This window comes from Plecotus auritus (genome assembly GCF_963455305.1).
Source record: "Plecotus auritus genome assembly, chromosome: 2".
In the NCBI taxonomy this organism is placed as follows: domain Eukaryota; kingdom Metazoa; phylum Chordata; class Mammalia; order Chiroptera; family Vespertilionidae; genus Plecotus; species Plecotus auritus.
The window spans coordinates 196,277,967-196,305,855 of record NC_137771.1 but is presented as its reverse complement, the minus strand read 5'-3'; the positions used below and the strand labels follow the sequence as shown (position 1 = coordinate 196,305,855).

The 27,889-nt window shown below is 43.5% G+C and overlaps 1 protein-coding gene across 5 annotated transcripts in view; it reads right to left on the bottom strand.

Annotated features, from left to right (window-relative positions):
* Window positions 1-27,889, bottom strand: part of TNIK (TRAF2 and NCK interacting kinase) — a 372,736-nt gene that overhangs the window by 277,248 nt on the left and 67,599 nt on the right. For all 5 annotated transcript variants that reach the window (XM_080655707.1, XM_080655708.1, XM_080655709.1 and 2 more), the window contains exon 2: window positions 3,424-3,489. In XM_080655707.1, coding sequence (XP_080511833.1) covers window positions 3,424-3,489 — 66 coding nt within the window. The remainder of the gene's footprint in view (window positions 1-3,423; window positions 3,490-27,889) is intronic.

Below are 27,889 nucleotides of genomic sequence, written 5' to 3'. Positions count from 1 at the left end.
AAGGAGTCTGTTCTTGGGGAAGAGGATTTATTTTTTTAGATAGCTCTGAGGGTATGGTAAACATTTTTGGAAGCCAAAATCTTGATCCAATATGATAATGAACATTCAAAAAGAGTTGCAGGAAAACGGACCAACTGTGAGATAGTGAGCTCCACATGACTGGAGGTGATCAAGGATGGGTTGAATAGACAGCTGACATCATAATGATTGGACTAGGTGATCATAGAGGACCTTTGCAATCCTTTGAAAATACACACACACACACACACACACACTCACAGTGTTCTCTCTCACAAACACTATAACCACCAAGATGGCCTCTTTACTTCATCCTTTAGAACCTTAAGGAAATTTCAAGAGAAACCTGAGCTATACTGAGGTATACCAACTTCCTGATTCATACTGACACCCAGGACTAAAGGGCAAACTAAGATATGGGATAGATAACATTCATTTTTTAAAATCTGTAGCTACTATTTAATGGTGTTTTAATAACAAACACTTAACCATTATTTCAAGTTATTAAAATAATTACTGTTTTAACAAAAACATGTCGGGATTTCATTAGTTCCCAATAGGTAGCATCCCAATAAACAGCCAAAATATTGAACAAATAGATAGGTGTCCTTTCATTGGCTGGTTTTTTAACGGGAGCCGCAAGCCCAGGAAGATGGTTTCCTCATTAAAACTCCTGAGGAAGAATCACTAGTCTTTATAATTTTGTATTCTATCCTATAAATAAAGTAAAAAAACAGACCCTGAGTTACCACTTGACCACCTGGGACCAAAATGCTAAAGATAAACAAATCTAGCCTTCCACAAACAGATAGAACAAGCTAGACTTGGAAGTAAGACGAGAAGCTACTTTGAAAAGCTAATCATTATTAAATGACCTTTACATAAAATACTTATATTTCCACATCCTGATGTATGTGGCTTACATACAGATATACCTCAAGAAATATTCTCTTAATATCTACATATACTTTTTGTTTCTTAAAAACTACTTGTAAATTAAGTTAAATTATTACCCTCTTAGAACAGCTTATAATGAATCTTTCCATAAAATAAAGACTATGTCCATATAATTGTTAATAAAATTATACCTTAATATGTGAAATCCAGGGACACCAAAAGCCAATTTACAAAAAAAATTAAAATCAAAGGTTTAATACCTAATATAAAGAAAGTATTTATCATAGAGGTATTTTTTGTATAGGAATCTCTTCCTAGGGCTATACAATTGCTATTTATGCCAGCAGTATTTTAGAAATATACCTAGTCCATAAAAGTTAAATATAACCATTAATATAAACAATCACTTAAGTTATTTTTCTTTAGGTTCACATACATGAGTTCAAATTCTGCTACTTAAGTTTTAATCCTTTAAAACTCAAGGTAACAGCAGAACCGGATTAGTGGCTCAGGAAACCCAGGTGTCTCTGTTCATGAGTGAGTGCCACCTAGTATCATCTGGGTTGTCTAAAAATTGAATCCTTAACTGGGTAGGGAGTTATTTCTAACTACATTCTCACTTGACCAATGCACAGAAAAGCTGTGATGCCACAAAACAATACCTAGGGTTACAGAAGGAGACCAAGTCTCCTGTCGCAAAATCCAATGTGTTCACCATGACCATTCTTTGCAGTCTCAGCTTGAGAGGTGCCCAAGTTTCGTATCAACCACTAAGAGAATGGCACCCTTTAGAATAATAATGTTAACAATATGATTGGTAAAAACCTTTCTTCTCTAAAAAGATCTGAGACCTCTTGCCATTTGTTTCCTCTTTGTTTTCAGGTACAAGATATTAGGGATAATTCTGGATTTTCCAAACCTTCTCATCCCAAATTGAACCTCTTTGTTATCTTCTCTTGCAAGAGTGTACAGTCTACCCCTTGGATTTGTGGACAAAGCTGTGGATCATCCCACAAATGTGTACTCTATAGGTGGGAAGCACAATACAATGGAATCGCTCTAAGAAATGGCACCATGAAACCAACAGCATGCTACAGAGTTGCTCCTCCATCCTGATAGCAAATCAGAAGTAATTTTCTGCCTAAATCAGAGCTTAATTCCTTAGTTCACTTTAATTCACAAGTTCAATCCAATTTCCCCAAATGCAATAATACGATCTTCCAACCTAATTATCATCATTGAAAGTATTTAAAAGCATTTGCTGAGACACATTTCTTTCTTGTGTCAGACAGGATCAACGTCAATCGAACATCTTGGGTAGACTACATTCTGTCTCACTGCAGAGGGTTGACATTTTAAGAAATAATGGTTTCTTGCAAGAGAAAATTTTCCCTTGGAGTGAACACCAAAGGGTACTAATTCCCATTAAATAAGGTTGAAATATGATTCTGTTTACAATTGTGTTTTAAAAACCAGATTCTCAAAATTACTATATTAAGTACATACATACATATACAAAATATGTTTACATATTTGTATGTATATCCTTGACATTCTATATGATTAGAAATCTTATTATCCGGATGACTTCTACAATTATTTGAATCAGCTAAGTGAAGTTTAGGCCTCAGAGAAGAATTTTTAAAAATAAAACAAGGGATAATTAGAATGGAAATGCCATCCCATATCACTACCACTCAGGAAAATGATGGGATATTTCCCTAGAAACAATCATAAGGAAACAGTTGGTTTATTTTGAAGGCAGTTATTTCAATAGCTTATTCACTAAAACCCTCTGAGTTTTAGTCTAAAAACAGTTCATTTCCATTTCCTTTTGATAATCAGAAAGGGAATCAACCCACATTTTAAACAACAATTTTTTAGATCACTTACGGGGGGACAGTAAAATGCTTTTAAAAGCATTTTGGGGGAGGATTTGTAAGCAGAAATTAGTAAAAGGGCAAGAAGGACTTCTTATTCCTCAGCTTAATCTCAACTCAACCTTAACTTTTAATTATTTTGTATCTTATAAAAAGTCATTGCTGCCTTAGACCTTTGCTTTGTGAGGTAGCCAGTTTTCTCCTAACACTGTTCATCAAACTCATTTAACTCATGCCCTAGGCCAATAACAAATCTACTTTTCCAGCTGTGATACTTAATAGCTTAAATTTCTAAAGTAAATGGCATCCTTTGCTCCTTTGAAAACCAGTCTGGCAATGATTAAAGTAAAGGAAACTAACCACCTGAAGAACTTCAAATATGCAGACATGTGTCAGATATAAACACTGTAATACATAATGACTGGAAAGGCCCGAATCCCAGAATCCAGTTTAGGCAATGGGACTACACATATATTTAAAATGGTGGAGAGTCAACTAACAAGTACAGTATATTATTTCATTATCAATCTGTTATGAGGCAAATATGAGCAAGAATAGACAGCACTGCAACTCAGCATTCATGAACCCAAACGACACATAAGCCATGTTCAAACTCAACTGAACTTACCTTATACACTTGTCCATATGTTCCATTTCCAACAAGTTCCACCAATTCAAAGATCCCTGCAGGATCCTGAAAGAAAATAAACAAACCATAAAAATTCAAACAATATTCCAGGCATTGTCTTAATTAAAAGCAAATAGTTATTTAACATACACAAATAAATAACAACTTTAGCTTTGGGGCTCTGATGTGTTAATATTGAATACTATTAAACTTTAATTCAGTTGCAGCTATGAAATTAGTCAAAATCCATTTTGTTTCTATTTTACAGTTCTATGAGATGTGTTAAAATCAGATAAAAAGAGACAAGACTTCCACTGAAACAATTAAACAACAACAACTTACATTTCTCACTGCCAAATGGAAATACACTTGCAGGTACATCAAGACACAATTTACAATAGGTAAGATCTGGAAACAGCCCAAGTGCCCATCAGTAGATGAGTGGATAAAAAAGCTGTGGTACATTTATACCATGGAGTACTATGCAGCAATAAAAAAGAAGGATCTCTTACCCTTTGAGACAGCATGGAGGGACCTGGAGAGCATTATGCTAAGTGAAATAAGCTAGTCAGAGAAAGACAAGTATCACATGATCTCACTCATACGTGTAATCTAATGAACAAGATAAACTGATGAGCAAAATAGATCCAGAGACATAGAAGCATAGAACAGACTGTGGAACCTCAGAGGGAAGGTGGGGGAGGGTAGGTGGGTGGGAAGAGATCAAAGAACTTGCATGCATATATGCATAACCCATGATGGACACAGATAAGAGGGTGATGAAGGCCTTGATGGGCAATGGGGGCAGGCTAGAAGGGGTTAATCGGGGGAGGGGGGAAAAGGGGGCATATGTAATACTTTCAATAATAAAGATTTAATTGAAAGAAAAAAGATAAAATGAGAGACTAATCATCTTGGGGTTCTAATTTTTGAGATCTTCCTCTGAAAATTCTGCACTGCTTGTTGTGTTGAACACTGGCAGTCAAGAAAGTGGTACTCTTCTTTACCTAGGTGGTCACCGTGGAAGCAACACCCCTGCCCCCCTCAGTGGTGTTGGATTCATCTCCCCTCTCTACGATGCCACCTCTGCAAAATACCCTTTTGCAGGTGGCTTCCAGCTCCTGCAGTACACCTGAGGAATACCTGCAGGCGTTAGAATGCAAACTAAATAGGAGAATTATGCAGGTTCTTACCACCAAATGTGTCTGCCTATCCTCAGTGTCAGCTAAATGTTAGAATGCTCAACAAATGTTGAACAACTACAGCTATTCTTACTGAATCACTATCCCAAAAAATTGAAAAGAAAAATCAAAGGCTGTAAAATTCAACTCAGAGGCAGAAATTGACATTGACCTCTACCAATTCCTAACTGGACAGAAATTGTTTCTGGAAAAGCCTAACTCAAGAATGACAAACGTACACATCCACAGGGGCCAGGAAAATGGCCTAAGCGTGAAGTAGGGTACCGGAGTCCTGTGGCAAACTGAAGAAGTCAGGTCTCCTTTGGGTGGGGTTGCAGGGTAAAATTTTATGTTGCTGGAACAATTATACTGTAAACCTATGAACACAGTATTGCCAGGTCTAAGGATTTTTTTTTTTTAAGAAAACGGAACAATTTGTTTAATCTGAGATTGCCTCTTTTTTTATTGATCTTTATTGTTCAGCGTATTACATATGTCCCCCCATTGCTCCGCTCCACCTAGTTCTCACCCTACCCCAGACCTTCACCTAATTTTTAAATGTTAAGCAACAACTCACTAAAAAAAAAAAAAAAAAAAAAACTCTGAAGGACAAATAAAAGACTACCACCTCTGGCCTAAAAGCATGACTACTATAGCTAGTCAACACTGTTGTTATGAGAATGCTGCCACATATTATTACGGTCTCTGAGACAGAACGGGGAAGCCTAAGCTGGGGCTTCAGGCAGATCTGGGTTGAACACCAGCTTTGCCGCAACTGGCTGTGACCCTAGGACACCCTGGAGAGCAATTTAGTCTGTGAGCAGATAAAACGGGATGGCATCTACCTCGCAGAGCTCTGGTGAAGAACAAGTGAGGGTCCAGCACCATGCCTGGAACATAGTCAGCCATCAATTAATATCCAACAATAACATTTAAGATGAGGAATTTCATACCATTAGTAGCACAGAAATGGAGAAGGGCTGCTACTCGTGAGGAAGGAAACAAATGAGTTGGATGTGATATATCACAATTCTTCTTTAAAGTTACAGTTTTTCAGGCCCAAGAAAAGCCCTTTGCAATGTGCCTTCAAAGAGTCCACATAGAAAATAAATGCAAAACAAAAAACCCCGACAGTTGAAGCACTTAGTCACTGAGAAAATAGGAATTAGCGTTATCCACTATTATAAAGCCAGAAGGGCAAGAAACCACACTGCAGACTCGTGTCCCGACAGATCAAACCGTCCAGAAGTTCCAGCTAAACCCCATCTGGTCAGGGAGGTGTGGACACCGTTCCAGATGGAACCAGGGAACAGGAGAACACCGTAAGGGCCAAAGGCTCTGTCTACCGAGACCCCATCACTAAAAGACATGATCAAGGCCACCTGTGAGGTCTCAGGATAGGAAAGAAAAATTGTTCAACTCTAGGCAGCAGGTTTTATTATTGAAAACGAATTAGAAACAAATGAGGAAAAGGAAAAAGAAGCCCACAAATGGTGGCAGCTGCTGTTTGTTTCTAAGCTGTGCTTCCCAGGAGTTTGTTTGCTCAGTGCTGTTTCTGCAACAAATTTCAAGGGAGGTTCTACATTTGCTTGAAATATCTCAATTGTGTTTTCAACATTCATTTTTCTCACTAAAAAAAAAAAAAAAAAATGGGGAGAGAGAGAGAGAGAGGGAGAGGGAGAGAGAGAGGCAATGCAGGACGATGACTACTAGCTGTCTTAACAAGTGTGGGAAGAGTAAGAGGGGTGTTAGCGCATAGGGCGGGAAGAGAAACAGGGTGCAGAGCTGGGACCAGGTTCCACACCCAGGGGTCATCCCACCTCATGGATCCCTCCTCAGAGCTGGGGTTTAATGGTTAGGTCTCTGGAGGAGCTGAGCAGCTGCCTTCTCGGCTCTTTCCTTCCTTGAATAGTCCATACTGAGCATATGGCCCAACCAATCAGAGCCAAGGAGGTTCAATGCTGACTTTCGTTCCAGCTCCTGGGAGAGAGGCTTCCTCCACTAGACATGTCCAAGGGAATCAGAAGCAAAGGTCAGAGGGACTGCAGACTTTGATTGGCGTCCCCTCTTGGGTAAGCAACCAAACTGAAAACAATCATCGACTTAAGTTGGTTCCCCAGGAGATAAACTCTGAAAATCTCTGAGATTTACCCAGAGGGAGTCTGTTGGTGTGTGCACATTCGGGGAGTGAAGGGAGAAGGACTTGACTGAGCAGACGGAAGGGTTCAACTGGGATGCACAGGAGCTATGAATCTGGGATGACTCTTCAAAAATATCCTACTTTGAGGCACGGGAGCCTTTGTACCCCACCTCCATTGACTCATCATTGTAGGCTGTCCTCCATCCCCCTCCCAGAGGTTATAATATTGGGGGAAGCAACATGCTTCAGCTGAGGACAATTCCCAGGTGAGACCCATCCCCACCTCCCTATGCTCCCAGCAGGTGGACAATGAGGGCCTCAGCTGTGGAGAGGGCATCTGGGTAACATACGGCAGCATCCACTACAAGCATCATAGCTAGAAATGAGTAACAGTTTGGAACTAGAAGAGAATCTATAAGCATCTATGTTTACAGTATGCTGACAGTAATAAGGCAAAATGGCATAATTAGAGTCATGGTATTTGCAAGGAAAGGCCTCTCGGAGACCCTAGAAAGCAGAAGGCAGAGGTATTGTTCAGGGACACTTGAACTTAGCACTGACCATGAGCTTCCTTCTCCTCTACCTCCAATCTAAGTACCAGGAGAGCTAGATGTTTGTGAATATTCCCTTACACAAATGCATGTAATTTTTAGTTATGTTCTTGATGAATAACAATAGAACTTGAATATGGTAAGCATTCAGCTGTTTTTTCCACTCTTATAGGACTCTAAATGTATAGTTGACCCTTGAACAAAAAGGCTGGAACTGTATGAGTCCACTTACATGCATATTTTTTCAATAAATACTGTAAATGTATTTTCTCTTCCTTATGATTTTCATAACATTTTGTTTTCTCTAGCTTACTGTACTGTAAGAATATGGTATACTGTACATATAACATACAGAATACATGTTAACCAATTGTGTATGTTATCAGTAAGGCTTCCAGTCAAGGGTAGGCTACTAATAGTTAAGTTTTGGGGGAGTCAAAAGATATACATGGATTTTCACCCTCATGGGGGATCAGTGTCCCAAACTCTCGTGCTGTTCAAGACTCATCTGTAATTTCTCCCAATGGTCACCAATGACTTCAATCTCCTATTTTTAGTGTTTGTTTGTTTTTTATCAGTCCTGTCCTAGTTGTCCCTTTTGAGGCATTTATACTGCAGACTACCACACTCCTGTTGAAAACATATCCCCTTCTTAGTCTTCCAATATACCACTCAGTCTCTCTCAGAGATTCTGTTTCTTCTGTCTATACCTTAAAGGTAGGTTGACCCCAAGGTTCTATCTTCACATTATTCATGTGCTAATGACTTTATCTCCAAACTAGAGGCCCGGTGCACGGGATTCATGCACTGGTGAGGGGTATGGCCTGTGGGGATCAGCCTGCTGTGGGAGCACAGCTCATCCCAGTCTGTCGAGTGGCTGTGGACCCACCCTCTGAGTGGCTACTCCCTGGTCCAGCATCTTCCGTGAAGCGGGAGCACTTGCCTCTCCAGGGGACCCGGTTGGGGGGCCGAGCCCAGGGACAATAGCACTGAGAGGCAGTGGAGTAGGCCTCAGTCCTATGACGGCCACGAACCCGCCTCCCAGCCTCCGGGGTCAACTTTGTGTACCTGGTGGCAGCGCTGCATGGCCTGGGCATCCAGAGGAGGCGGCAGAGAGCAAGGAGGAGGAGCCTGGGGCGAGGAGGGGAAGATCGCAGCCTGGGTTCCTGCCCATTGGCCCGGGGTTCACAGCGGGAGCTGCCGCTTATCATGCTCAGCTGAGCAGCACTCCCCCTGTGGTAGCACACTGACCACCATGGGGCAGCTCCAGCATTGAGCATCTGCTCCCTGGTGGTCAGTGCATGTCATAGCGATTGGTCGACCAGTCTTTCTGGTTGTTCCACCGTTCAGTCCCTGGGCTTTTGGTATATAGGATACCCACCGTATCCATCTACTCCACTCCATTCACATGAGCAGGCCTCGCCATCTCTTGCTGGGACTATTTACTTTCACTCAATTCTTCCCTCCTTTCACTCTATCCTTCAAGCCGATCTTTCGAAAATAAACATTTCTAAACACAACATGCCATGCTTTAAAATTCTACATGATGTGGTCCAAATTGAAACCAAAATCCTTTCATTCTTGGGTCCACCTTTCGTTCTCAGCCTTGTGTTCCATCATTTTGTCCTATAATCAACCACCTCAGACCACCTGCCATTTCCCTCACACACCACACTTGTTGTGTCTCGGTGTCTTGGTTCGTACTATCTGTCTGCCAAGATTATGCCATTCTCTAACCGGTAAGCCCATCCTGGAAAGCCCAGTTTGCCACCTCCTCTGGGAAGCCTTTCTCAGGTTAGTGCCACCGCCTCTTTGCACTTAAAGCATGTTGTGTGTAAGCTCTATGATAACCGCTTTTGCATAGCACTATACCCTCTTCCATTTCTCTCCTCTGATGAATTACAAATGCCCTGAGAGCGGGGACTATAACATATTTATCTTAGTATTTCCCACCACTTAGCACAGTGTCCCGCACATAACTGCTAGCAATAGCTAGTTACTGAATGAGGTTGATGTCTCACTCCCAATTCTCTACAACATATGTAGAAAAAAAAGTCACAAAAAATGGGATAAGAATGTGGAGCCAAAGGTCTAGCAAACCTAGGTCCTTTCTTTTTCAATCTAGTCAAGCCGTCCCAGCCACTGTCCCCTCGATCCCCCTTACTCCACTCTCCATTGCACAAAACTGTCCCATGCAAAGCTCCTACGGTATTCCCAGCTCTGAAGAAAATTCATAAAGCCCATTGGTGCAAGCTGGGCCTCAGGTGCATTGAGAAGATGGGCTGTCAGGATGCGGCCTGGTGCAATGCAACACGGGGAAGATGCAGTTCCTAATGATCATGTTCCAAAGACAGGAAAGCTAAGAGACAAGAATCAGCTTAATTCTCCCTCTCGTATTTGCTTAGCCGCTCCTAAAGCCAGGGTGGGCAGCAGTAAAGAAGGTTACATACACCAAGGAGAAAAGAGCAAATCGTTGACATTTACCAAAGTCAGGAATCCCTATTGGCTACACATGCCTTTATTCAGATCATAACCTTTGCTGGGAGGCTGAAAAGAAAATTTAATTCTAAGGTAGAGTAGTTTACATTATTTCATAATGAAATGTAACTACATCATTTCAAAAGGCGAGCTGTTCCATGAAAGAAATGTAACTTTCTAACAAGTACTGATAAAGGCAAATTTAGTTAGTTGTCATCATAAAATTTATAATGATAGCTAACATCTCATGAGCATTTATGTACCAGGCACTATTCTAAGCATTTTCCATAATTAGGTCATTTCTTTACCACAGCTCTATCAAGTGGATACTACTGTTGTCTTTGCTTTACAGATGAGGAAACTGAGGCACAGGGAGATTAAGCATTTGGTCCAAGTCACACCATCAATGAGTAGATGAACCGGAACACGTAGCAAACCCTGGGCACTTAACCACTGAGTGCTCCGTCAGCTTCATGGAATCCACATCCCCAACTCTTGACTTGTCATTTGCTGGCTCTCCAGCCTTGGGCAAGTTTCGTATCTGTTCTGAGTCACAGTTTCTTCATATCTAAAATGGGGACAAAATTACCTTCCTCACATGGCTACTTTGAGGAGTGTGGAAGTGTCTCGACTAGCTCAGGGCCTGATACACAATAGGATGTCTATAAATATTAACCCCCTCCTTTCCTTCTTTTTTCCTTTGAAAAAGAGTTCATTTAATATACAAAAAAAAACCCACCAGAAAATTCAGTCTGTATTTCATATATTTTCAACTAATAAAACCAGTAAAAGGAAACCTATTGTTTTTTAATCAACATTCAATATTTACTTAGTAAACTGGGTCAGATATTTATGTACATACAGATGTCTCTTTAGAAATAAGTGAGACTATTGGGAAGATACGTTAACTTTTGGGGGCTCCTGGGATGTTACAATAAATTTTCTCTTCTGTCAGTTGAAATTCAAGAATTCAGACAACAGTGGCAAGCTTAAGCCTGACTTCACAGCTGAGTGGAGAGATATAAGTTCTAGAGGTTAATATGCACAGTCACTGAGTTATTCTTTAATTCTTCCAGGTTCCCCTGAATGATACTGGATTTATCATGACCCTAAATAACATCTCTAGACTAAACCCCAAACTAGGATGACTATTCCTTAGCCTCATAAAAGATGACACATATTCCTCCCAAATGAAAATGAAATTAAGAGAGAGACATTGGGAGGGATCATGAGCAATGGCTTGAACAGACTCTAGACCCCGTTTTCCCCAAATTCCACTTAAAGACATAGCCATTCTGTGGCAGACCTTTCATCTGGTTCAGCGTCCTCGAGCAGGGTGAAACAGACCCCAGCTGAACATGGATGGCTGATCCGGCTCCCAGAATGACTGCCTACCCCCGGATTCCCTACTGACATCTGCCAAGCGACTGTGCTTACTCTAAACTCTGGGGCCTTAAAAAGACCAAAATGTTATTTCTCTTAGAGCCATATTTAGCAGCTGTTTTGTTCAGTTTCAGCCTAACTGACAAGTATATGCTTACAAAAGCGAAACAGAATAAAGAAAACAGGAACAGGAGAACTCTCCACATTTATCTTGAGCCTTCAGGCTTTTCAACACCACGTTCTTCCCAAGTAAGTGCAGCGCTAGGACAATTGTGCTGACGCAACACTCCTTTCTCGTCCATGCTGCACTCACAGCCAAACAAGGTCCCTCAAAGCTCACTTTATACCCACCTTCCCTCCTCCTAATGTAGTGGGGGCCTGAGGAGCCAACGGTCTTTCTTGCCTTCCACAATGGGGCTTATTCAGGCCCTGAGCTCTACCCACATCTCCCACCCACCTACTGTCTGAGGTAGAAGCAGAAGGTACTTCCAGCCTGGTGAAGAAAAGACAGCAGTATGTGAGCAAATAACTGCACACATGCAACTCATTAAATTACAATGACAAGCAACATGCAGGGAAAGTATAAGGTGCTCCAAGAATATCTACCTGGGATATTTGGAATACAGCCGAGATTGATCTTTGTTAACATACTGTCCAACCTATGCACAGCAAACGGAACAAATAATTTAAGTTAAAAAAATGTGTGTGTGTGTGTGTGTGTGCGCGCGCGGCTGCGTTTTCTCACTTAATCATCTGTAGAGCACAAAAAAAGTTAGGGTCCTGGGTTCGATTCTAGTCAAGGGCACATACTTTGGTTGCAGGCTCCTCCCCAGCCCAGGACTCTAGTTGGGGCACTTGCAGGAGGCAACTAATTGATGTGTTTCTCTCACATCAATGTTGCTCTCTGTCTTTCCCTCTCACTTCCACTCTTCCTAAAAATCAATGGAAAAATATCCTCGGGTGAGGATTAACAAAAAAAAAACAATAACAAAAAAAAGGTTAGGGTTCCTGTCCAGACTCTACTCCTGGCTCGTGTCATTTAAACTATCCTATTTTGGTTGTCCCATCTGCAAAGTGGGATCATCTGCTTGGCCCGCCTTTTTCACAAGCTTGCATCCTGCATGTGAATGTGCTGGATACCTCCCCCCACCGCCTCAGCTCCATGTGCACAGCATTGTCCCTTGGGAAAGGTGGTCTTGAGTGCAGGATGCCATCTGCCTCGTACAGCTGAGCCTGGCTAGATGGTGCTGGCATCCTTTTACCAACCCTAACTCTTAGCTACATCAGGATGTGATCCCAGCCAAGCCTCAAGGAACACCAGCCTCGATGCTGGTAGCTTCTTCCAGCCCTAGGGCCAGGAAGGCTGCAGCCTCCCCACCTCCTGTGCAGTTTAAAGCTCCATCTGCTACTGAACAGCCATCAGTAGTGAAAGAGCTTCCCAGGCCCCTGCCGCTGCTCACCTACTCACTCGGGACTCTGCTGCTCTAGCCTGTCCTCAAAAAAACAGTCTTTAGCAGCAGATCTGAAACCTGGCTCCTCAGATGAGCCGCTACAAACCTTAAACTACACTGATCATTATCACTATGTCTGGGGTAGACAATAGCATAAATGCTTCATATACATTTTCATATTTAATCCTCAGAGCAATCATGAGAAGTAGATATTACTAACCCCCATTTTCACATGATGAAACGAAAGCTTCAAGGAATTAAATAACTTGCCCAAGGTTAAACAGTATGTAATAGAAACAGCAGCCAAGACCAGATTATAAAATAAGGATAAAAATACCTTGCTCAAGGATTGTGTTGAGGATCCAAAACAGCATATATAAAGCACTCAGCACCAGTGTATGGCATGCTTAACAAATAACACTACTGCTATTATTGCTATTGCTGCTGGTATTAATAAAAGTTCCCCAAGGTGACAACATTGGTCAACAGTTCAGCCAGGATTTCAATCCAGATTGTTTTATTTCAAGTCCATCATTACTCACTGCCCTATAAATGGCCAAAGCTAAAATTAACTTGGAGTTATGGGGCTGGTGAAGGCCTTTTGGTTTAACAATGGAGACAGAGAAGAACCAGTGGCCTCCAACCAGGCAGACACAACCAGCCAAGTGCATGGGAACAAGAAGTCAAATGAGCCATGGATGCTCAGTGCGGGCCCATCAGAGCCTGGAGTCCAGCCAAGTGGGGCTTTAAATTTCTATCCAAAGCTATAGTTTCTTTTTATGCCTCCTGTGCCATCAGCTAGGATGAACAGTGATTACTTAAGTTAACCATTTAATTGACAGGGAGAGAAGTACACCATAGCAGTTCAGACCACAGACTCTTACAGCCAAAAAGCCTGACTCTCATCCCAGCTTCACCGTTTACTAGCTCTGTGACCTTTACCATTCTGTCTCCATTTCCTCAACTGTAAAATAGGGTAATGGTAGTACCTACTACATAGGATTATTCGACAAAATAATTAATACATATAAAACATTCGAAGCAATGCCTGGCATATTGTTAAGTGCGCAAAAGTATCTGCTAATGACCCTTTATTCTAGAATACAAACTCCTAAGAAGGAATGACTTTGTTTGCTGCAGTATCCCTAATACTCCTATGACTGACTGGGACACTATAGACACGTAATAAATACTTTCTGGATGAATCAAGTCCCCTTATCACCAGTTCTACCACTGACGGCCAAAATGTAGCAAGGTCTCTGAGATATGGAGGAGGCAGGGATATCTAAGATCTTATCATTAAAACTCCTCTCCTCATGTTACACAAGAGCAAAGTAAGGCCCAGGTATGTGCTATAAAAATCACAAATTTTTCCAACAAGAGTGTTTAGGAGACTTGGCCAAGTTCTCCTCTAGTTAGTGCCAGAGTTAGGTCAAGACCCCAAACACTTTGACTTTTAATTTTCCCCTCTGTTCAGTAAAATCATTTGATAAACCAAAGGAATCACTCACTATCTTTAAGAACAGTGGGCCTGGAAGGGAAGGAAGTAGGGACAGTGGGGAGGGTGGAGAGAAAAGGTAAGCACTTGTGTTGAGTCCTAACTTCCAGGTATTTGGGTTAAGAAGTGAATTAATTCACGCCCAGAATTGATGTTATGAGATTTATAACATATCTCCAATTTGATGTCAATGTGATAGTCGACTGGATAGTTGATGTCAATGAGATAGTCGACATGTACCTATCTGCACAGGAGATAAATGGAATTTTTCAAACTGTATTTTTCTCAGTTCAAAGACTTGGCATATTCATATTCCTATTTATCTCAGCTCCAAACTATTTCCTTATAGGAGAAAACAACTTGATATAAATTGACTGTTGTTCACTGGCATACCTGGGGCATATATAATTAGGAACATCCAATTAAAATTATAATCCAAGAAGGAGTTATAACATTAACTGGAATATTTTTTTCTGATTTTGGTACACAGGTACATTAATCCTTTGTCAACTGTTGGGATTCAAGGGCCAGCCCTTCTCACGCTTTCTGACCTGGCGTCCCCGAGCCATGCCCACACCTGCCTGTGGACATGTGGATGCACAAAGCACACTGCTCTGTTCAGAGATTATTTTCCAACACACCCCCAGTTGAGAAAAAGCACTCTTCACTCCATAAAGCAGAATGAGAATATTCTAAGACACAAGGCAGATTTTGGACAAGGATTGGGATCTCCACCTTCCAGAACTTTTCTCAACTCTCCCATAGTCTGTTCAAGCTCAAACATGGCAAGGTGCTCTGAAGGTCAATATGTACATAAAGGTCCCCCATCCTGGTACCTTCCCTCCCACCATCAGGATGTTGCAGAGATCATACAGCTGTTTGGAGAAATGTAACACTTTACGGAGATATACAAACAGGGGATCTCTCTAGACCTGTCAGGACAGGGTAACTTACCAGTATTTCCAGCAACACAAGGTCGAAATGATGGGAACCAGACTAGCAAAGATGTTGGCGTTTTGCCTTTCAAAGATGCTTAGATGAAGAAAAAAGATAGCAATTGTAGCAGATGGACTTTAAAGACAAGAACTGATTACTTAAATAATTAAATAAGAAAGATTAGGAAACCATCCAAGGTTTTATTTTAGAAAGAACAGCCTTAACCCCTTCCCCCAGAGGAACTCATTTACCACCTGCTTACAACAGACCAACAACATTATATTTGCTTGAAAGCTTTTCAGTATTTCTCCCCACACCTATAAGCAACCATGTAGTTGACAAAAGGGCCTTTCTATGGGGTGAGGAGGTTAATACTGGCTGGTTAGGTCCCCTATTCTTCTTTCAGTTCCAGAGAGGGGCAGGATGGTCAAGAGTCCACCAACAGCTACCTGGGGCAGAGGCTTGTCATCTGGCAGACGGTGGTAGGAGCCCAGCCCAGTCCATCACTTGGTGTCACCACTAATGGTACAGATGGCTGGTTAATACCAACTCATACAGACTGCTTATAACAGGAATTCTTTGGCACCTGATTCATCTCTTTTCTTCAAGGCTTTTGTCCCTATGGCTAGGCTAGCATGGATGTATACATTTTTTCATTTATTTGTTTGTTTGTTGTACAAGGCAGATAATTTTTGGAATGGGGACTTTATACCATCTGTTCAAGGACCTAAAAAAATTTTTTGGCAGATTCAAGCAGCTAAAGCGAAATTTCTCTGTGATTCTCTAGGTTTCCAAGGGTGTTGGATTTCCATTGTCAAACAACGTTGGGGACACTGGATTAAAAAGATTAGCAATGTAGCTCTTTCTTTGGTGCCAGGCCTCTCAGAGCCTTTGATGTATTAATGTACCCTGTGAATCTCTAAGAGAGGGCAAAAGCTTTTCACATATCCCATATCCAAACCTGGCTGAAGAATAGTTTTTTTTAAGGGATCTTTGTATCTCTCTAAGCCCTGGTGTTCTGTGAAGCATAGGTTAGAAAATGATAGTGTGTAGAGCATTCTTTCCTTTCTTATTCCTATTAACCAAACCTTGAATCTTAGGTTACTGTAGCAAGGACTGCTCAATACTACCCAGTAAACATTCTTCCACTGTTCCTTAGCAGCAAAAATCTCAATTTTATTTGGAAGGCAATACACCCATTTCCAAAAAAAAATGCTCTGGCCCCATTGAAGCTAGAGATGAATATGTGAGTAATTTCTGGCCAATGACATGTAAGCAGAATTATCACGTGGAACCTTCAGAAGAGTTGTTCACATGACACTGAGTTAGCTGAGAGAAGTTCTCTTGTGTCCTCCACCCTTATCCTCTTAGCTGCCTGGAATGCAGATGTGATGTCTGGGACACTGCAGCCATTTCTGACCCTGAAGTGAATTTAAGAATGGAAGCCTCATGCTAGTTGTAACTACAGAACAATAAAATGATCCTAAGCCTCTGATGACCATGGAACTACTGTACCACCACTGGAATGCCTATGTCAATTATCATGAGCTAGAAATAAACTTCTATCTTTTAACCCACTAACATTTGAGGCTTTCTGTTTGATGCAATTGAGTTCTAACTGATTTGCTTTCAAGTTTACGGTTTAGATATTATTATTTATTTATGTTTAATGAACAGTCCTTCTTTAAAGTACTCTTCTCCATTAGCCTTTTGATCCTTGGTTAATGGGGGGTTATCACTAGAGTTGTTCAAGAAACATTCCTGCCCTAACCAGTTTGGCTCAGTGGATAGAGCGTTGGCCTGCGGACTGAGGGGTCCCAGGTTCGATTCCGGTCAAGGGCATGTACCTTGGTTCCAGGCACATCCCCAGTAGAGGGTGTGCAAGAGGCAGCTGATCAATGTTTCTCTCTCATCGATGTTTCTAACTCCCTATCCCTCTCCCTTCCGCTCTGTAAAAAATCAATAAAAAATGTATTTTTTAAAAAAGAAACATTCCTATTCTCTCCCTGCTGGTATATTATAGGATGGCACGTCCACACCAAACTTTTAAGTAGAGTTTAGCCACATGATTTGCTTTGACCAATGCAATGTGAGTGGAAGCAATGTGCTTTTCAGGTGGAATATTTAATTGCTATGTGAGAGATTGTGATGACTGTGGAAGCATATGTGGGCATGGAGCCTCCATCAGTCTGTCCATGGTAAGCTGATCCTAGAGCCCTCTCCTGACTCGTTCTGGATATGTGGCATGGTTACGAAATTAACTTCAGCTGTCTTATCTCTAAGATAGTCTTCACAGCATATGCTAGCCTATTCTGACTCAGGATAGAAACTACCAATAGATGGTGACAATGATCATCACACTGTTTAATGCTCTATGGTTTCTGAAACAATATTTGAGTAGAACCACTTTTTACCGGGTACCTCCTGTGCCTCAGACACTGTACAGGGCATTTTGCAAACGTTATTTTATTTATTCTCAGCTTTGATCCTGAGAGGCAGATTGTTCACAAAAGAGAAAACTGAGGCTAAGAAAGTAGCCAGTGCCAAACACACATTCTCCCCACTGTCTCCAAACTGCAACATCTGAAGGTAGCCCTGAAAACAATGAAAACTCTTAGGAAGCTGGCTAGTGACACAGGAATTCTGGGAACCCTTTCTTACAAAGGGGTGGCGGGGGGCGGGGGGTGGTGAAGAAGGGGGAGGAATAAAAAGCAACTAAAAATGGAGTTTCGCCCTAACCGGTTTGGCTCAGTCGACAGAGCGTCGGACTGCGGACTGAAAGGTCCCAGGTTCGATTCCGGTCAAGGGCATGTACCTTGGTTGCAGGCACATCCCCAGTAGGAGGTGTGCAGGAGGCAGCTGATTGGTGTTTCTCTCTCATCAATGTTTCTAACTCTCTATTCTTCTCCCTTCCTCTCTGTAAAAAATCAATAAAATATATTTAAAAAATAAAAATAAAATAAAAATGGAGTTTCCTTTCACATGGCTGACCACGTCATATATGGCCCAAACCAGGGCATGCCAGGTCTTGTAGTCCCTGCACCCCACTGAGGACAACAGACCTGTAGGTCCTCTGACTGCTCATCTAAAGGCCTTTGAATTTAGACCTGCTCTCTGAACCACTGTCAAGGTAACCTAGCAGCCGAGAATAACTAATTGGGCAGCATTCCCTGACTGCTAGCTCGAACAGTTATAATCTCAGCATCACCGTGGCAACCTGACTGGAATGCTGGTTATTCACACAAAGAAAAACCGGTCTCCATTCAGGCCAGGATTGTGTTTTGTCTCTATTCCACTTTTCCGATTGCAAGTTGCTACTGATAAAAGAATACTTCTTTTAAGAAGAATGTTTATTACTGGTCTATAGGAAAACAACATTTTCTTAGCCTAGAAAAATTTGGAAAGGGGGAGGGGAATAAGATATCCTCTAAGAGATTTTATTAAGACAGGCTCTCTACAAACAACAGTAAAGGTCATCACAGGTGACATATAACCAGGGCACGGAATCTATGGAGATGTCAATAGCATGGCATGGGCAATGGATGGCTAACAACTGGATCACGTTACATTGACCAGTGCTCATCTCCTGGGCACCTACCATGTGCTATCGTGAGTGTCTCCTCCAAATCCTCCAGTGGCTCCCCTTGCCTACTCCACTCCACCATCCACCCCCAGCCAACATCTTTAAAGCCACAGTCTAGCCCTCTCCGTGTATCAGCAGACTGCTCACCATGCCCAGAAGATGTCCTATATGCTCTTATTGTGCAGTGTCCTTGTGCCTGTTACACAGAAAGTGCTTTGTTCTCACATCTCTATCCAAGTCTTACCAGTCTTTTGAGGTCCGACTCAAATCATATTTCATACCTAAGGATGATCCCCTTACACCCACTAAACTCCTCATTAAAGGGCATCCCAGGGACTCCCTTGGATGCATCTGTCTTACTGTCCTGGAAGGCAGCTCTCCAGAGAGCAAAGTGTGCCTCTTCATTGTCTCTGAATCCTCTGAGATGTTCAACAGAAATGCCTTCTACATCAGCAGTGTGGCGTGGGAAGATGAGTAGCAATTTGTGTATGAACTGATCAAGGTGTCAGGGGTGCTTTCCACTTCCAGTTGTGTGATCTCTGAAAAATTACTTAATCTCATTGAACCACTTTCTTTACCTATCAACAGGATGCTACTGAAAATGTAGTCCACGACCACCACCCAGGAGCCTGTTAGAAAAGCAGAATCTTGGACCCTGCCCAGACCTACCGAATCAGAATTAACAAGATCCCGAGATGATGCAAATAAATATTACTGTTCCAAAAGTACAAATAAAACCTACCTAGCAGAGGTATAAGAATGAGGGAACATTTACGAAAAATACCCAGCAAGGAGGTAGTACATAACAGACCTTTACTAAATGAGGAAACTATTACTATTTAGTTCTAATAAGTGTATGGAAAGTTGAACTGTTTGGTGTTATGGAGGATTCAGATATTATGGCATGAGCTTACTCTCAAAGAGCATATTTAATCCTATATAATAAAAGGCTAATATGCAAATTGACCAAATGGCAGAACAACAGATTGCTAAGATGCGCACTGACCACCAGGGGACAGATGCTCAATGCAGGAGCTGCTTCCTGGTGGTCAGTGCGCCCCCACAGGGGGAGCACCGCTCATCCAGAAGCTGGGCTCATGTCTGGCAAGTGCAGTGGCAGTGGCAGGAGCCTCTCCTACCTCCACGGCAGCACTAAGGATGTCTGACTGATGACTTAGGCCCACATCCCCCGAGGGCTCCCAGACTGTGAGAGGGCACAGGCCAGGCTGAGCGACCCCCGCCCAAGTGCATGAATTTTGTGCACCGGGCCTCTAGTTAGTAATAGAGAAAAATAAGTAAAATATAAATGAAGAGAAATGAAAGACTGTGGTTTAGAAAAGCAGATGAGAACAGAGAAATGAAAGGAATAAAGAGAGGGCTGAGGAGGGCAGCTGGATCTGCCTTCTCCACAACCTACAAGGCTGAGCATTACTGACCTATGAACCAGGAGGTCACAGTTCTTTTCCTGATCAGGGCACATACCTGGGTTGAGGGCTCGGTCCCCAGTGTGGGGCATGCAGGGGGCAGCCAATAGATGATTCTCTCTAATCACTGATGTTTCTATCTCTCTCTCCCTCTCCCTTCCTCTCTGAAATCAATAAAAATCTTTTTTAAGAACATAAAGAAAAGGTTTGGTAGTATCCACTGCTTTGAAAATGCTGGGGAAGGGAGTGGGAGGGACACCAGGGTGGGTCCCAGGTGACAAGTAATTCCTACCAGATCTGGGACCTTCTCTGCTGCAGAGCACAGGAGAGAGCCATGAAGGGAGTTCTTTGGATTCCAGGTTTCCAGGCAGAACTAGGAGGGCAAGTGCCTGAAACTGGATGGAGGTGAGGGGCAGCCACTCGGATGCGTAAGGAGGGAGCACTTGCTGGAGAAGATGCTGTAATTCATTTCCCAAGAACCCTGCTCGGAAAGGGGAAGAGATAGAATTCAAGAACCCTGCTCTAACAGACGGACAGGCAGACCACAATGTAACTGTGAAGAGAATTCAGATGAATGGGAAGTCAATACGGACTGAAGAACCAAGCGAGGCTGAAAGGAAAGGTGGGCAGCTGGACTGTGGAATACACACAGGATTGGTATAAGAGAGAGAACAGGAGAGGGGAAACAATGCTTTTTTTAAATGGTATTGTTTAAAAAAGATACATGTTAATCACGACTCACTTCTGTCAGAAATGACAAATGACGGAAACATGTCACTTATAGGCCAGCACCTTCATTCAGGAAGCTTCATGGTTCCATTAGCATTTCAAAAGGCAGATAGGTTTCAAGTACTGAACACACATGGCTATGGCAAAGTAGGAGACACACATGCGATAAAGAATTATAAAGCCATTATTAGTATTATTTTTACAAGTGCTATGTTTGTTCCAGGCAACAAAGGAACAAATATACAAATTACATAGCTTTAATAATTTGTTAACATTCACCTCCCCAACTCAGGTACACTCCCACCCCACACAAGGCAGGGGCTGGGCTAGCTTCACATTAATATCTTTAGCAATTCGCACAGTATCATGACACAGAGGATTCGGTAAGCAAATAATTTTTACCAAGACCAATAAGATAACATAGGTCAGTTATTTACTTTTTCTTCGGTGAAATAAAGAGATGAGTAAGGAAGACTTTATACATCATGAAGATAAGAATGTGCATCCCTTGGGAATACACACCTGGGTACAAGAGTCTCTATGAAGCCACATTCAGATATGGTGCGCATCATCTTGGAAAGCCTGTTTTCCACAAGAATGTAAGCGTTTGTTTGTTTTAATATGTTAAATTAAATATAGATAAGTTTCCCAGTGGAATTACCACAGTCAGCCCACCATTATCTCTAAGGGTTCAAATTTACTGTCCAGCAATACAGATATTTTCATAAAAACATGCAGAAGTATACTGTTCACCTATATCACTTAAATCCCTAATTTTCAAATACAGTAAATCCTCTTTATGTCACCCCTATCCTATATAATAAAGAGGTAATATACAAAATGACCATCACTTTAACACACAAGATGGCCATCCCATGTGGTCAAAGATGGTCACCTCCATGTGGACACAAGATGGCCACAACAAGATGGCTGGCAGGGGAGGGCAGTGGGAGGGACCAGGCCTGAAAGGGAGGGCAGTTGGGGGCAATCAGGCCTGCAATGGGGGGGGGGCAGTTAGGGGTGACCGAGCTGGCAGAGGAGGGCAGTTGGGGGTGACCAGGCCTGCAGGGGAGGGTAGTTGGGGGGGACCAGGCCTGCAGGGGAGGGCAGTTGAGGGCGACCAGGCCAGCAGGGGAGAGCAGTTAGGGGTGACTGGGCTAGCAGGGGAGGGCAGTTAGGGGAAACCAGGCCTGCAGAGGAGAGCAGTTGGGAGTGACCAGGCCTGCAGGGGAGGGCAGTTGGGGGGACCAGGCCTGCAGGGGAGGGCAATTGGGGGGACCAGGCCAGCAGGGGAGAGCAGTTAGGGGTGACCGGGCCAGCAGGGGAGGGCAGTTGGGGGCGACCAGGCCTGCAGAGGATGGCAGTTGGTGGGTGACCAGGCCTGCAGGGGAGGGCAGTTGGTGGGTGACCAGGCCTGCAGGGGAGGGCAGTTGGTGGGTGACCAGGCCTGCAGGGGAGGGCAGTTGGTGGGTGACCAGGCCTGCAGGGGAGGGCAGTTGGTGGGTGACCAGGCCTGCAGGGAAGATCAATTGGTGGGTGACCAGGCTGGCAATGGAGGGCAGTTAGGGGTGACTGGGCCAGCAGGGGAGGGCAGTTGGGGGCGACTGGGCCTGCAGTGGAGGGCAGTTAGGGGTGACCAGGCCAGCAGGGGAGGGCAGTTGGGGCAATCAGGCCGGCAGGGGAGTAGTTAGGCATTGATCAGGCTGTCAGGGGAGTGGTTAGGGGGTGATCAGGCTGGCAGACAGAAGCAGTTAGGGGCAATCAGGAAGGCAGGCGGGCGAGCAATTGGAAGCCAGCAGTCCTGGATTGTGAGAGGGATGTCCGACTGCCCTCAAGGGGTCCCAGATTGGAGAGGGTGCAGGCTGGGCTGAGGGACACACACACACACACACACACTGTGCATGAATTTTGTGCACCGGGCCTCTAGTTCATTCATAATTTGCTATTATTTAGGGAGCTGGATAGCAGTTTACTCTTCTGTTGTCCATACAGAGTAGGTTTTAAGGAAAGTAATAATGTAATGATATAAAAAAACAGTACTTTTTTTTTTTTTTTTTACCTTTTCAAGCAGTCCAGGGGCATTCACATCCAATCACTGGCTAATTACAGACATCTCTACTAACATCGGTGCTCTAGGGCCTCTGTTTTAAACACTGCCTCACTGGTACCTCTTGGATGTTGTCTAAGCCTTAAGGGGAATAAGAGTATTTACAAATGACTATTATGTCTAACTTTTCACCATCCCCTAGTCCTCCCCCAAGTCTTCAGATTAGTGAAGTTTGTCTGTGGGGCAAATAGGATCATTGTAGTTCTCAAATAGAGTGGCGGTCACACTGGTGCCAATGAAATGAATTGAACATTTTTGTTGTGTGCGATTATATATTTCACAATTAAAAAGGATGAAAAATAATTTAATCATGAAGAAAGTTGCTTCAATTACGAAGAATGAGGAACTATATATAAACAGCCACACAACAATAAAAATATCAGTTTCCTCTCCTGGGAGTGTTTCAGAGCTCAATAACTAAGGCTTACTTAGACCCAGTATGTAGTTGTCCCCCCCAACTACCCTCCCCTGCAGGCCTGGTCGCCCCCAACTCCCCTCCTTTGGTTACCCTGCAGAAACTTTCACCCTGATTATTGAATCGCATTCCACAGTTAACCATACCAATTAGCTCAATGTTAAATATAGAATATGTGTAGATAATGTACCTACTTCCTTGATACACTATTTTCCAGTGAATGTGGAACTAAAAGGAGCGTGTGGCCACATCCCCAAACCTGATATCAGCTTACATCTCCCACACTTGTTCCAAATTTCTCTGGGGATAGTTCTTGCCCATATCCTCTTAGGTGCCCACCACATTCGAATGCTTTTTTAAGACAAGAAAATTGAGGAATATACGAATAGAGATATTGTTAGAAAGAAGTGCGATTTTGTATAGCTGATTACTAAGTCAAATAATGGATTAAAAATGACAGCAATTGAAAAATCTACATGTAAGAAGAAGGAACTTTCTCTCTTGAGTGGAACCACTTGTCGTGTACCAAAGCCACTATGAGAGTCTAAGCCCTAAGAGTGAGGCCTGTGCCTCTATCCAGCACTGAAAAGGAGACTAGTTCTTGCCTCTGCAGCATTTTAGAGGTCAAGGTGGAATAATTCTGAGTTCTCCACAGGAGAAATGTACAGTTAAAATGGCTTAGTGATTCAGAACCTGGACTCCAGCAGAACCAAAGCAAAGACTATACAATAACATTACTGGTTGAGGAGGCGATGCCGGGGCAGATCTTTCCAAAGAAGAGAAAAGATTCCTGGCTGTGAGCTACTTGACTATTGAATACGTTTAATTTACTGTAACCCTCTCCAGGAATAATAACACACAGTTAAACAGCCTGTATGTGTTTTGGTGATTTCCATATACTTTAACATAGTCAATAGAGTCACTGGCCAGGGGTGCAGCTGGCACGCCTGCCCTCAGCCTCTACCTCTTAGTATTTCTCCGCTCCCGACTAGAAGGCCAGGTCTGATTTCCTCTCACCGAGTCGCCTCTTGGCCTGCTGGACAAGGCCAGTAGATCTCACTTCACCCAAAACAACCGCTACTGAAAAGCCTGGCTTACAACCTTAATTTTGTAACATAAAACTTGCCAATGGCATACATTATTGACTATAAATACTCACCCTCGTAAAAGGCTTGGGCTCTAAGAAGTAATATGAAGCACACTAAAGAGTGTAATTTACATATTTTAAAAATCAGGTATCATAAGGTAGAAAGAACACTTGCATTGTAGGAATAATTTCAGTTCAGATTTCAAACCCTGCTACTGACTAGCTGTGTGGCAATGAGCATGCTATTTTACTTTGTTGAATTCCCTGAATTTCTTGTGAATGAAGTGCATTTCCCACATAGGGTACTTTTTACTCAACCACCACTGCACACACATATAGATACATAAACACACCTGTTCTACTTTAACTACTTTCAATTAGTCTGTTCACAAGCCACTTCCTTTCAAGTTGGTTACAACCTTCAAATCAAAGTAAGCATCATGTTCTCCAAGCCCTTCCTAAAACCCACTTCCTTCATCCCAGCAGAGCTGGTTGCTCCTCCTCTGTGTTCTCACAGTATTTGTTCTAGAAAATGACTATAGCACCTGCCATGCATTGTAATTATGTGTTTAAGTGTCTGACTCCCCCTCTAGACTGTGAGTGAGCTACTTGAAGTAGTTCTGAGTCATATTGGTAGTATCTCTAGTTTCTAACAGTGTCAACATTCACAGGGGGTCCTCAATAAGTGTGAAAGGAAAGAAGAGAGAGAGAGAGCAAGAGAGAAGAAGAGGAGGAGGAGGAAGAGGAAGAGGAGAAAGAGAGGAGGGGGAGGGGAGAGAGAGGGAAGGAGGGAGGGAAGGAGGGATGGAGGGAGGGAGGGAGGGAGGGAGGGAGGGAGGGAGGGAGGGAGGGAGGGAGGGAGGAAGATAATAGTGTTCTTTATTTACTATGTGCTAAGCATTTGCATACATGATCTATAATCCTGGAAAAAAATCTATGAGATGAATATGAGCACTGAAATTTACAGATGAGAAAACAGAGGTACAAACACTGCTAATAAGTGATTGAAGAACTATACCAACCTACAATCTGCCTACAAAGAATCTAGCACACTTGGCACTTACTGGGCCTCATAAAATGGCATCTTTCTTCTTTCTGCTCTAACAATAATGGGGGGGGGGTGACTTCTGTAATGTAAGTGTCTAGAAACTAAGCTCACTGGTGTTAACACTATAACTTTAGAAATTTAAAACAAAAGTTCATTTCACCGAACTCTGCAACAGTACTCGTGCACAGATTTTTCAGTCTAACATTAATCATTCCCCAAAATATCTTCTGAATGCCTGCTCCATGCCAGCTCTACACTTTGCCCTGGGAATCCACAGATGAAATGTCACAATCCCAGTCTTCCAGGAGCAGGCACTGGGAGGTACGGGCATTTGTGGAGTGCCTGCTAGGGGAACTTCTGAGTGCCTCAGAGCACATATTCTTAATGGGCAGATGTTGCATGCCTATTAAGTCTGCCATTAGGGGATCTATGAATCACTTAATGGAACACAGAGCAGACTGCTCTGTGCAACTGATGTGGCCACAGGAGATTCTTTTAGGAAGATAATGTCCACGTTACAATTGAGGAGCAGTCCATATGTGGACTCGTACCACCTGGGGTGATGAAGTGAGTCCTTAGGGAACTGATCAGGATTTCCACTGAAATGGTAATATGGCTGCCACCTAGCCAAGCAGTGAGCATCGAGACATGAACGCCATTCATCATTGCCCTGCCAACTGCTCCCTGGAGGAGCCCCTTGTTTCCACCAACCCGTTATGTCCATTTGAAACTGGCATTGTGGTGGCTTATAAACCCGAGAGGCATCATTTGCATAGCAGCCTATGTGAATGGCGCCTTAGAGAATAGCACAAGATAGGAATACACTGGGAATGATGTGCAACACGAGTGGTCCTGACTACCAAAGGGATTAAGGTTCCCACACACCTTCAGTGGCCACGCCATGATCAGCAAATCCAACGTTCAGGCATCATATGAGGAGTCTGCTGCACCTTTCTGGCCCTAACTTAACCACAGTAAAGCAAAACCTAATAACCAATGTGCTTCTTTCTGCCCAAAAGCTCAGAAACACCATCAGCCACATGTAGCAGATCCTGCATAATTACTCTTGGTACTTTAATTTAGCTATTAAAATGCCACCCAACTGAATATACTCCTGTCAGATTTCCACCCTGTCTTAATAATGGCCACACCATCTTTGAAAGTAAAAAAAAAAACACCAAAAACAGAACTGGAACTGGGTAATCCTATATAATAAAAGAGTAATATGCAAATTAACCATAACTCCGCTACACCCACAAGCCATGCCCACCAGCCAATCTGGAGTGAATATGCAAATAAACCCAACCAAGATGGCTACGGCCACAGAGAGCAGGAGGGAAGCTTGCGTTTCCCCGGCAATGGAGGAAGCCAAGCTTTCTGCCTGCCCTCGCCGGCCTAGGCCTCCACTCAAGGCTACAAAGTTTCAGTGACAGAAGATACATAAACCCAAACAGAAATGGCGGCAGCCATGGAGCTGGAAAGAGCAGGAGGCTAGGGTTGCCCCGGCGATGGAGGAAGCCAAGCTTTCCGCACACCCTGGCCGGCCCAGGCCTCCACTTAAGGCTACAAAGTTTCAATTATAGAAGATACATAAATCCCCCCAAAAATGGCTGCCTCCATGGAGCAAGCAGAAGGCTTGGCTCCGCTCCAGGCTACAAAGTTTCAATTGTAGAAGATAAATAAACCCCAGATACCAGGGCCTCCACTTGGGTCGCCAGGGGGCGTGGCCGGCCTACAAACCACCACAGGCCCCTCGCCCAGGGTGCCTCATGCCCCAAGGGAACCCCCACCCTGATCCGGGACACCCTTCAGGGCAAACCAGCTGGCCCCCACCCATGCACCAGGCCTCTATCCTATCTAATAAAAGAGTAATATGCAGATTGACCATCACTCCAATACACAAGATGGCTGCCCCCATGTGGTCAATGATCCTGCCCCCATGTGGACACAAGATGGCCACCACAAGATGAGGGCAGTTGGGAGGGACCAGGCCTGCAAGGGAGGGCAGTTGGGGGCGATCAAGCCTGCAGGGGAGGGCAGTTAGGGGTGACCAAGCTGGCAGAGGAGGGAAGTTGGGGGCGACCAGGCCTGCAGGGAAAGGCAGTTGGGAGGGACCCAGGCCTGCAGGGGAGAGCAATTGGGCTGGACCAGGCCTGCAGGGGAGGGAAGTTGGGGGGGACCCAGGCCTGCAGGAGAGAGCAGTTGGGGGGGACCAGGCCTGCAGGAGAGGGCAGTTGGGGGGGACCAGGCCTGCAGGGGAGGGCAGTTAGGGGAAAACAGGCTGGCAGGGGAGCAGTTAGGCATCAGGCTGGCAGGGGAGTGGTTAGGGGGTGATTAGGCTAGCAGGCAGGTGAGCAGTTGGGAGTCAGTAGTCCTGGATTGTGAGAGGGGCCCCAGATTGGAGAGGGTGCAGGCTGGGCTGAGGGACACTCCCCCTCCCCCATGCACAAATTTC